General features: G+C 45.1%; 1 protein-coding gene across 4 annotated transcripts in view; it reads right to left on the reverse strand.

Annotated features, from left to right (window-relative positions):
• Nucleotides 1-813: 813 nt before the first annotated feature.
• Nucleotides 814-12,554, reverse strand: part of ANGEL1 (angel homolog 1) — a 37,729-nt gene continuing 25,988 nt past the window's right edge. For all 4 annotated transcript variants that reach the window (XM_081048819.1, XM_081048821.1, XM_081048820.1 and 1 more), the window contains 3 exons: nucleotides 6,903-6,972; nucleotides 6,214-6,377; nucleotides 814-5,455 (listed from right to left, as the gene is read on the reverse strand). In XM_081048819.1, the coding sequence (XP_080904945.1) occupies nucleotides 5,295-5,455; nucleotides 6,214-6,377; nucleotides 6,903-6,972 (395 nt within the window). In that variant the 3' untranslated portion in view covers nucleotides 814-5,294. The remainder of the gene's footprint in view (nucleotides 5,456-6,213; nucleotides 6,378-6,902; nucleotides 6,973-12,554) is intronic.

The following is a 12,554-nucleotide window of genomic DNA, read 5'->3' on the forward strand; positions in this document are numbered from 1 at the left end:
TGGGGCTGGAGCCCTCCCCAGCCGACACTGTCAGCTTCAAAGAAGCAGAGGAGGCGAGGGGAGCCCCAAACCAGCCAGCAGGAAACCTTGCAGTCCCTGCAGTCATGATGAAACTTCTGGGCTCCCAGTCAATCCTCAGCCTGCTGGAGCCATAGCTCGTTAGTCCTAATCTGGGAGACCATTCCTGCTGGCCATAAATGAACCCCTTCTCCCTCACACAGCCAGCTTGGTCCCCAGAGGCCAGAGTATGCATTCCAGAGCCCGCTCTTCCTATCCTAGTCCCCAGTGGGAACAGAGGGGGAAGGGTGAATGTTGTCCTGGGAGATGAGGTCATTTCACGAAACCATAGCAACAGAGATCTGAAGTCCCTTCTCATCACAGTCACCAGGCAGAAACGATGGTGGTTAAAGCCACAGCTTGGGAAAACAAGTCTGGTTCCATCGTCACCGCTTCCTCTGCTTCATTCCTCCAGCGCAGGCCTCTCCCCATGTTTAAGACGAGCCCAAACAGTTGCAAACAGCTTGCACAGAGACCTTTCAGACACCGCACCAGTTTTCACCTTTAACCTTCCTCCCCACTTTCCTGCTCTCTTTCCATTCAGCCTGAGAGTAAAACCTAGACTTAGAAGAGGGAAGTAGGATATTTCCTACTTAACCCAACCAATCCCCACAAAGTCCTAACTAGAAAGAAGGAAGACTTCCTCACACAGCAAGACTTCCTCATTTCCAGTAACAGGGTGATGTATGGTAACTGGGAAGAGAGGCAGGCCACTGGAACCCACAAACGTCTCGGACTGCACACCCTTATAGAGGCAGTTTTGTTACTTCCAGGCTTATTTAAATCCAGCTTAAACAATACAAAACAAGGTAACCAGAATTTAGGGCTAACTTGGATTATACACCTTTACACAAAGGCAGTGTATGTAATTTATACAAGTCCAGCTAAAACACTAAGTAAAGGGTCTCGTGGGTAGGCTACGGTGAGATGGACTGACAGCGGACCCCTGGGCTATTCTCGTGCACATGAGGGCTGGGTAAGGTCTGGGGCAAGAACCTGTCACGCGGCAACCAGGTTCAGCATGGACGTGCTTGACCACTGGCTTAGACGTGATGCAGAGATGAAGTGTCACGCTGGAGTCCAGGACGAGCGGCACCCAATAGACTGGGCTCACCGCATTTCCTGCTTCCCTTCTTTCAGGCTCCAGCATGTGCCTGCCTAATTTAGGTACACGACTAATTTCGGGTGGACCTTTGGATGCACGGAGCACTTCTCAGAGGCCTGAACATGAAGGGGTTGAAGCTCTGCCACCCCATCTGCCAGGATCTGACTTCTTGACCACTACGTAGAGGGCAGTGGTGACAGGAAGCGGTGGCCATACCAGACTGGCCCAGATGCAGGCTGCCTGGGAATCCTTACTGTTTGCCAAGGGGATGAAGGGACCAGCTGCTGAGGCCTCTCAGGTAATAGAGATGGGCCACCTCAGGTCAGCTGAAGGGGGAGCTGTCAGAGGCCAGCCCACTGGGGAATGCACCCTCCCTCGAACCTGCAGCCGGAAAGCACTTGGTCACGGAAAGACAAAACCTCCAAGAATTTAAGTGTAGAGACTCTCTTCCTCTCCACAGCTGGGTGAGGCCTCAGGCCTTGGGAGCACAGGAACTGACTAGGGACATATCCCGAAGGCAGAGTTCCCTTCGAAACCCATCAAATCCCCATTCTCCTAACTCAGGCGAGATCTGCACCCTCCCAGGCAGGCTCTCATCTGGCCGACCCTTGCCGGGAACAGTTTTTTGGTTGGTTTGTTTTGTTTGGGACTTTTTGCACATTTGCTCAGGAGAGGAGAGAAACAGAGGAAGAACACCAGGATGAGTCTGGAAATGTAAGGTCTCCCCACTGGAGGAAACTAGAGGAGGTGGATCCCTCCTTACTCCTGGGAGAAGAGAAGCTACACTTTGCGTCCATTATGTGACCAATCAAAAACCAGTCCTCTAGTTAGTAGCTACACCAGGGCAAGAACTGAAGTGAAAACACAAAACGGAGTTTAAAAACAAAACCCAGCAGCAGCCTGGTGGGTCACTTCCCTTCTCCCTGGCCCACCCCCATGTGTCTGCCTTACAAGATAACCTGTCTCTCCTACTCCTGGAAAGGCTGTGTTATGAGGAGCTTGGGGAAGCAAGAAAAGTAGAGGAGCTCCTCAATTTACCTGCCTCTTTGGGATTTCTATTTCCTCAGATGTAAAGGAAATGTACGAGTATGGACCCTTGAACTGCCATGTCAGTGCTACTGCCTACTCACAGTGGAAGTAGAACCACTGTGTAAACTTGATACAAGAGTTATGCAAATTGTACACGACTCAGGCTAATAGGGGGAAACCTTCCAGGGCAGGAAAGGGGTCTCCGGGGATACTCCTCCAAGCTTAGGAGCTATAAAATAATTCCCCGCCCAGAGGCCAATCATCCAGCCTGGCTGTGGAGAACCACACACCCTCCATTCCCACCAATAATATTCTGGAATTCTTAGCATCCCTTGCTTGCTAACGGCCAACCAATGCAATTTCAGATCTGAAAATTCCTCACAAGTGGAAAAGATTAATTTCCATTTCACCAAGATATGTGAACTGAAACACCGGGGTTAACTTACCTAGTCACTAAGGGACCAGGCCAAGATGACAAATGGTGCTCCTAACGCCAGCCTTTTTCTTTCCACTGAATCCCAACCCAGGTGGTTCAACAGAAGCACGCAGGTAGCTTCAAAGAACTCAGATTCTCAGACCCTGACTCAGAGGTGTGCAGTCTGGGCTTCTATTCAGGTGAGGCACAAAACCACCGTTTTTAGAGCTTCCCATGGGCACATGGGCTTGTGGACTTGCTCCTTAAGGGGGAAGACAAAAGTACCAGTAGAATGAGACCCAGAGAAGGAAGAGAAACCTTTCCAGCAACAGATGGCCCACAGCTCAGCCCTGGCTCCAGAATGCAGAAGAGATGCTCAAACTAGATGCTCAGCAGGAGACATCTGCCGCACGCACTGCACAGCTGCCACAGCTCTGACTAGGAAAACACTTCTCATCCCACTTTCCACACAGCCCCTCCGAGACGCCGTGTGGACTGGGGTGGGGGAATGGAAAGGGGCAGGTATGGCGGCAGCAGACGGAACAAGAATGAACGCAGCTGAAAGAGCTATTCTCCTCCAGCTTGGCAGGATGGAGAGGAGAGCTGCACTGCCACCAAGTCCGGGCAGGAGGCTTCGCTCAAGCCATTTTCCCCGCAGGCCTCAGCGCAGTGGGAATTTGCCTCGGTGACCAGAGGGAGATTCTAACACCTTTTTCAAGCCTAGATTTAGGACTTGAGACCCCATCCCAGGATCAGTCTCTTCCTCTCTGCCCACCTCATTCTCCAAACCTTCTCTCCCCTATGCCCTCCGGGATCCTTATAAAATGACCAACAGCAGAGGGGGAAGGTAAACCTTTATTTAGAAAAGAGAGTTTAAATGACCATTTAAAACCCCCATTTCATTTCTAAAACAGAAATCAACAAGAAAACAAACAAAAAAAGATCAATCTATCAAGCTACCTGCCCCCTGCCATCTTCAGCCATTCTTAAACTGCATTTCCTTTCGGAAGAGAATAGCGATGGGCCTAATCCTGGAAACCAACAGGGCACTGTCTTCAGATCATGTCAGGAGGTGCCCAGGGAGAGACAGAATGAATGGTGGGCTGTAGACAGACAGGCCCAGGGCTCAGACAGACACATGTCCAGTACCCAGGAAACAATGGTTAAAAATACACACATAGATAAATTCCCCAGAACCTAGGTGTAGAAAGCTTATAACCTCAAATGCAGCAGCAGAATTCAAGGTGGATCTTTGGCTTTCAAAACCCAAAAGGGAAAGAGCATCAATCTCTGGCTAAATGTCCCTAAGTCCAGCCTCTCACCTACTCCTTCAGTCCTTTCTGGACACCAAGTGAGGCATCAGCAAGTCCAATCTGCAGAGGAGCTGGCCCGGAACACCCCCGCAACAAAAGATTAAGGCATGAGGGTGACACGTGTGGGCACGGGAGCCCCCTGAGTGGACCAGGTACCCCTGTGCTAGGAGAGGGAGAGCAGAGGCAATGAGCAGAAATCCTCAGGCACTGCCACTTTGAGTCCTTGAATCAGTTTTCTCCAAGGCCACCTTTCTACTGAGAACGTTTGGCCTGAGCTAAACAGCAGGTTTTCTAAGGAGAGAATGGGCGAAAATGGAGGCGGCAGCCAAAAGTCCAAAGTGGAAGGAAAGGACCAGAACACTGCTTCTGAGGTGTGCAGAGGAAGGAGAACCAGTCCGAGGTGCAGAGTCCTAGCTCAGCCTGCCTGTTCTTCCCCTACTGGGATTTCCACCCTCGCCCCAATTCTGCAGACTGCAGAGTCCAGTGAGACAAGAGTTTCCTGAAGGTTCTTTCTCCTCATGCTTAAAGAGTTTTTAACCTCAAAACACTATCCCAGCCCACTGACCCCTCCACACAGGGGTCCAAACCTTTGCCTGGGAAAAGGGACTAGCCCTAGAGAAAGTATGCCAGGCCTGCGGGGTGCTGTGGGCAGGGAGTGCCTCCCCAAGTCTGCTGCTCCAGGATATGGGGCCCAGTGGTTCCCAGAGCCCAAATGATGAGTGTGCGCTGGCTGGCGTGATGAACGCCTAACAAAACATGGAGGCTGAAAGGAGAGAAGGTTCCATGGTCCTGTGCTCCCTGGCATCACACAGCTACCAGGTCATGCTCTCTACCTGCCCTCGGCCAACAGCCCCAGTGTGGAGAGCGGGCTGATCAGAGGCAGGCATGGCCGCACAGAGCAGTCCCACCTTGAGACGACGCACACACACTACACACAGTTCGTATGTGTGTACCTGGCACAAAGGCTGGGCCCAGAGGTGGTGAAGGCAGGGAGAAGGTCAGATTAGAAGGTACCACCAAGAAATGGCCTAAAAGCAAATAACCAATGAGATCAATAGCTCCCGCAACCCTGGTAATTAAAAATCAAGGGGGAGCACTGGATACATGGAGGGAAGGCAGAACCCCCCTTCCGCCTCTCCCAGGGCCACTGAGTATGTGGCACCAGATTAGGAAGAGGTTGGGTGGGGCAGGGATCACGGGCAGAGAACATGGACAGGCCTGGAGAACACCTAACCCAGGGAAATCGGGAATAAGGAGGGGGAAGGGAGGGGACGGAGTTTCTTGGCTCTAAGTTTCCAGAAGCATGGGGTATTTCCACAGTCTCTGATTCAGTGAGCTCTTCTGGAAGAGAAGCTCTCTTCCCCTGGGAGCCCTGTCATGGGGCGGTGACTTCCATCCCGAAGCTGGCCAGCAGGCAGAGGTGGTCTGAAGAGCAGAAGGGGTTGGGTAAGCCATTGGCAGCCCAGAGAATCTCTTCAGAGAGGAGGGAGAGACGGCCCAGGAGCTTGAGAGTTCCATCTTGATACAACCTGCGATCTGGGCACAAAGTGGAAGCCAGTGGGTAAAGCAGCCACAGCCAGGCTGCACAGGGCAAGCAGGGCTTGTGGAAGCTGTGCCTTATGGAGCCTGCACCCCCTGGCTGCCCACCCTCCCTCACCTCCTCCTGCTGCCTCTAGCTGAGACTTCATTTTCTCAGCTACTCCACCATATATCAATGAATGAAGCAGGGTGGGTTCCGAGGATTGGGGCAAAATGGAGAGTATATGCCCAGGCCCAGCACTATAGATCTTCTGATTTTCCAAGGGAAACAGGAAATCCCAGATTTTCCATATGAAATCTGATTTGTAAACATAGGTGATCACTTTAAACATTTTAAATGACGTGCTTGAAACAAAATAGACGTGGGGCTGGTAAGCTGTTATACCGTGACTACCAGTGTGGGGTGAGGCCACAGGAAATAGAGTTTCTAATCTAACCAAGCTCTTCACTAACCAGATGCCATTGAACAAATCCAATAACCTCCGAGTGCTCTATTTTTACCTCTGAAACCGGGATGGAGAGTGCTGTTCTGCCCACCTCTCTCTAATACTACAAGGATAAGAAGAGAAAGCGGACACATGGCCTAAGGGAAATACAATGAAAATGATCCATGCCAGGTAGGAATGAAATCTGCTCCTTTGCTGGTCAAGCCCCAGCTGCCCAAGCCATACCACCAAATGTCTGACCTATCATTAGCTGTTCCAAGGACTCTTGGGGTGGCTTCTAGGAACCCAGGATCCACCCACCAGGCTTACCAGTTCTGTTCCCATTCTCGCAGGACTCAGCTGAGAAAAAGATGTAATCCACCGTCGTTCCAAGACCCAAGGGCATTGTGGTGACCTCTTGGCGGCCAAGCTGGGGCAGGAAATGTGTATATACCGAGGTCAGGTGGAGGCAGTGCCGGATGGTGCCTGTGGTCCTACAGGGATGGAGGGGAAGATGTCAGTCAATAAACATTACAGGATGTTTTTCAACGTCACTTTATGGGTTTTATAAAGCTTTTTTAATGAATGATCTCAAAGAACTCAGTCTCAACAAAAATTCCTTGCCATGCTAATAAGAGGCTGACAATCTTAGCTAAAGTCAGCCTAGAAACATTTACACTCAGTCCCCCTGACCGTCCTCACCCCCCACTCACCTCGTGACACCTGGGCAAGTGTACCTAACATACCCCTGTCCGTGAGTCGGCAAGCTCCTCTGTGAGGCCATACTCCCTTGAGGAAAAGTACATGGTGAGAAGTTCTTCATCTGCAAGGACCTGGGTGGGCCACCTCTGGCCTCTGCACACCTGTCTGTCCCTCCAGAAGCTTAGCAGGTATTAGGGGAAGAGCGAGCTCAGCAAAAAGAGCTCCCCCAAATTAGCCTCAGGAAAGCCAATGGGAATCTCTCTCATACACTCAGAGAAGCTGGAATGCAAGCTGAAGGGAACAGGAAGGAAGATTACCTGGGGCACACAGGCTCAGGCTCAGATGTGTCTTCCTCAAGGACTGACTCGGCCCAGCCAGCAGGTCGCTCTGTAGAAGATGGGAGAGAAAGAGGTTTTATCTTTCCCAGACAGTGAAGCGGGGTCAGACCTTGCACCTTGAAATCCCCCTCAGGTCCATGACTGGGTTGCTCCAGAAGAAAAAAGGAAAAAAAAAAAAGAAAAGGTGAGGGGAGGAAGAAAAGAATGGACCAAAGTCAAGAATCTCAGGAAGGCAGATAGACAGAGACCTCGAACATAGACATTGCCTTCCTTGGCTCAGTACCTTTTTTGGAAATTAAATGTTTAATAGGTAATGTAGTCACGTGGTGCAAAAATCAAAATGTAGAGAAAAATATGAGCAAAAAGTCTCCCTTCCACTCCAGGTCCCTTACCACGAATTCCCTTCTCCAGAAGCAACAAATGTTAACCAAATTTCTGGTGTATTCCTCTAGAGATTTTCTATCAGACACCATCCACTGTGTGTGTGTGTGTGTGTGTGTGTGTATCTATGTATGTGTGCACATACACCTGTACGCATACACATGTATGTATACATAGACACGCATTACCAATATCAGGAAAGAAAGAGGGAATATTATTATAGATCCTACTGATTTAATGGGTGTGTTATGAACTGAATGTTGGTGTCTCTCCAAAACATGTTGAAATCCTAACCCCAAATGTGACGGTATTAGGAGGTGAGGCCTTGGGGAGGTGATTCGGTGATGAGGTGGGGCCCTCCTGAAGGGGACTAATGCCCTGTGCCAGGGATGCCAGAGAGCTAACGTCGTACTTAATGGTAAAAACAACAACAAACAGGCCTTACACTTCTCTATTTCTAACTTATACAAAGCTGAAATAATCAAGACAGTGAGGATAGACAAATAGATGAATGGAATATAACTGGGTCCAGAAACCTGTATGTCCATGGTCAACTGATTTTGCATCAAGGGAGGAGTGAATGGAAAATGACTGCTAATGGATATGGGTTTCCTTTGGGGGGGGAGGATCTTGGTGATGGTTGCGCAACTCTGAATATACTAAAAGCCACTGACTTGTACACTTTAAATGGGTGAGTTTTATGGTATGTGAGTTTAATCTTAATAAAGCTCTTTTTTAAAAAGAAAAAAAAAGGTAAGGGAATGTTATAGATAACTTCATGCCAATAAATTTGATAATTTAGATGAGATGAAATATTCCTTTATATGCCTTACATTTTCCATTAAATTAATTCATTTTTTTCTTTTTGTTGCTATTACAGAGTTCTTTTCATTATATTTTAACAAATATGTCATTATTTCTCTATATGAATACTATGGATTTCTGTGTATTAATAGCTTCTTTCCAGAATTATCATAATGCTTATAATGGTTCTTAGTTGATTCTCTAGGATCACCAGTTGTGTAAGGGTATTAGCAACAAGTAATACTTTACCCTCTCCTTTCAATTTTCACTTCTATTTTCTTACTTAGGTTTCTATTTTCTACTTCTAATTATGTTGGCTGTTATCTCTGAACTCAGTTGAATACTGACAGTGAGCAGGTCATCTTTGCCCTTGTACCTGACTTTGCTACTAGAGTGTCTCCTTTAAGCAAGATGCTGATTTGGGGAACTGAGATAAACTTTTCTCTTCTGGCCCCGGGCAGATCCATGCCCCTCTCCCACTCCCAGCAGCCTCGGCGCCCACCTCCCAGCAGCGGATCACTACCACCACTCCTCGCTCTAAGATAAACGTATTTGAATGTCATACGGGATTATCTATTATTTCCTTAATTTATGAGGCCTCTTTTTAAAAGAATCTAGAATAGATGTTGAATTTTAACAAATGTCTCTTTGTCAACTATAAGATGCTTTTCATATATTTAAATAGATTTCGTACATATATTAGCATGATAAATTATATTAATCGATTTTGCAATATGGAGCTATCTTTATATTTCTGATCAACTCCATTTGGTCATGGTATATTGCTCTTTGAATGTGCTGCTGGATTCTGTTTCCTGATTTTCTAGTTAAAAAATTTTTTGCATCAATATTCATAGGGGAGAATATTAGAGTCTGTAGTTTTCTTTTCCTGTGTCATTGTTGTCAGGTGTTGGTGTCCAAATACTTGCTTCATAAAAATAACTTGGTTCCTTTCTTCCTCTGTGCTCTGTAACAATTTAAATAGTAGTGGACAGAGCAGTGGTCAGACCTGAAACTGAAGCTGAAATATACTGCATGTCAACTATAATTTTTAAAAAGTAAAATTATACACACACACACACGCACACACGATCACAAGACCGTACAGTCTCATGCAGCACAGTACAGCACAGGGAACAGAGTCAGCAGAATTGTAACAGCTATATACGATGTCAGAGAGGTAGGAGACTGGCGGAGGGAGGGTTATCATTTTGTGAGGGGTGTAAATATCTAACTATTACATTGTTTTGTACACCTGAAACTAATAAAAAAATAGTAGTAGAATTACAGGTTCTTTAAAAGGTTTGATGACATTCTCCTATCAATCTGAGCCTGATATCTTTGTGGGACTGCATCTCTGAGAACTTTTAAAATTTTTTCCCGTGGTGGTAGGTAGTCTATTTAGATTATCTCTCTCCCCTGCAATCATTTTTAGTAAATTACATTTGCTAAAATTAATGTACACAACTAAGTTTTCAATTTCTTTTACACTTAGTTGAGCAAAGAACCCCCTTATAATCCTATGAATTCTTGTATAGCTGGATACTTTTGCTTACTCCTCCCATGCCCCCATAAGTAGGTTAGCTAATGGACTTATCTAATTGACAGCTGTTTTTTTTTCACCCAAACCACCAATGTTTAAGAGTTTATCAGTTCTATTATTTTTCTGTTTTCTAAATTATTTTCATTTTTATCTTCTTTCCTTCTGCTTTCTTTCAGTTCATTTGTTCTTTTTCTAACTTATTGAGTCGGATGCCTAATTTACTCACTTTCATCTTTTCTTATTAATACAGTTCTATGATTCTAAATATTCTATATAATTCTATGATTTTTTTCACTGAACACTGTTTTAGCTACAATCCCACAAATATATGGTATTTTCATTATTGTTATTTTCTAGATATTCTGCAGTTTATTTATATATCATCTTTAGCCCAAAAGTTGTTTGAAATTTTTCAAATGTCCAGATGATAGTATTTTCTTTTTGTTCTTAATTTCTATTTTTACTGCATGTATGATCAGAGAAACTTGACTATACTACTTCTACAATTTGAAAAATATTGAAGTTTTTAGGTGGTCTAATATATAATCAATTCTTAAGAATTTCCTATGGATACTCAAAAAGATGTCTGTGCTCTGCTTTCAGTGTTCAGAGTTTGATACTATAGCAATCAGATTTGCCCTACAACGTGCTACTTGTGTCTTCTATTCTTAGTTATCTTGAATCTACTTGATCTGTTGGGAGTGAGAAAGAGGAATTAAAACTCTACCCTTGAGCAGGACTGAGACAAAAGTGTTTTTCTTAATGAGCCACTGATGTAGTCAATGATCAAAACTCACATTATAAGAAATGCTGTTCTAAGAATTTTGATTAACCTTTAAATAAATGCTACTTTGGGGGGGGGAAACTAAAACCTTCTACCTTTAGTTATTTTCTGACTATTATTCTTTATTAAATCCTGCAGTTTCACTTTGTGACTGTTGATGTGATGTTATTTGGAGCATAAACATTCGTAATACTAGTATCTTCAATTTGAGTCACATCCTTTACCATTATGACATGCCAGAAAGATCACAGTGACCAGCAGGATATTGAAAATGGTTTCCCTCAACCCCAGGCTCTGCCCACACAGCACTGTGTACAGACAGCATTGCTCTGGCCGTGGCACAGGACTCGAGGCCTCCGCATGCCCTACAAGGCCACAGGAGCTCATGGGCTACAGCTGCCTCTACCTGAGCTGCAACACCTTCCTGGCCCATTCAGCACCCAAGCCAGCAGGCAGCAGCCAAGCGAGTAAGTCGTTCTGCAAGTACTGCAAAGGGGATATAAGCTCTGTCATTCATGGGCCAGAGGAGAAGCTGGATGCAGAACTTTCCTGGTTAGGAAACTGATCAGACAGCCTTTGCTCTGTGGCCATCTGGTCAGTTTGTAAACAGTGGTTTACAAAAATCATCTCTTAGCAATTGTTTTTTTTCCTGTAACGCACTTAACTGGGCACACGGTTTGTTGGTAAGTGTTAAAAGACCTGAAGCTCCAGAGTTCAATGTAAACATGTAAGTGCTCATGTGAAAGAAAACATAATAACCCCATCCCAGTGACTTTATGAACCATACTGGAAAGAAATCATTAATAACTGAAAAAAATGTGTAATGGGGGGGGACTTAAAATTTAGATACTCTTCTTATGAATTATTGCCTCACAGAAGGAGTTGGGGAGAGCACAAATCACAAAGTTTTTAATTATGCAACTTGGGGGTGAGGTAGAATGCTCCGGTGCAATGCAATGTCAATGTCAGCTTGTGGAAAAGTTAGGCCATCACTGCCAAGCACTGCAGCTCCTTTTGCAACTTAGATGTTACCCATTAAAGTCAGTGGCAGTTAAGCTGGCAAGTTTTGATGTGCACAGCTAGGATGGCTGACTCTGGTGATGCACTGGAAATATTATTTGTTAGGACATCTAAACACATCCTCTAGAAAAAAGATTACACACTATGAACTTGTTATACTGTGCTGGAGTCTTTCTACTCATGATCTAAAAATGGTGGTAGCTTTTTAGATTTGGGGTCTTTAGAAGAGATTCATCAGGAGCCTGTTCTGCCCTCGGTGGGGGTACTGAACAAACGCAAGGGCATGTTCACAGTATGTGGTAGATGGGTGGGTTTACCCAAATTTAACCCCAATTTTGAAAATACCGCTGTTATTTTGCATTGCTAGTGAAGTCGGTATGTTCCCCCTATATAATAATTCTACTTACAAAGTGATTGTCAGTATATATTGTAAAGGTTCTTAGTTTAATTTTATTATTAAATTGAAATGTTTATGTTTCAAGTACAGCACTGATTTTTTTTTTAAATAACCTATTCTTTTTTTTTTTTTTTTAATTAATTTATTTATTAGTTTCAGGTGTACAAAACAAGGTAATACTTAGACGTTCATCATTTATATCCCTCATACTGTGAACCCCCCTCCCCCCATCCACTATCCCTCCGACCTCACACTGAACCATCACATTATATATATAAAATTATAGTTGGCATTCATTAATGTTTAGCTTCTGATGTACAATGCCATGATCAGGTATCCACAGTATCCCTGAGGTGGTCTCCCAAATAGGACGCATGTCCATCGGATAATCTATTCTTAACAAGAAATTAATTACCTGTGTGGGCTCCTACTACTGTTTAACTTGAAGATTTTATAATCTTCAAACACTGAGCCACTGCTTGCCTGCCTGAGCCCAATGGACACAAGCACTTATCCCAGTTTTTGTCACATGCCAGTCGCTCAGGGTATGGTAGCCCTCAGCATTTATCATTGCTTTTGCCAGTTATAATAATATTTTACCTTTCCAATCAAAAAAAACGGAGCCATTGAAATGTTCGCAGCTCTGTGCAAAATGCCACTCAAATTAAATTCCTACAAGAAAAAACAATTCATTGCTTACCA

The sequence above is a fragment of the Rhinolophus hipposideros genome (assembly GCF_964194185.1).
Source record: "Rhinolophus hipposideros genome assembly, chromosome: 5".
Lineage (NCBI taxonomy): Eukaryota > Metazoa > Chordata > Mammalia > Chiroptera > Rhinolophidae > Rhinolophus > Rhinolophus hipposideros.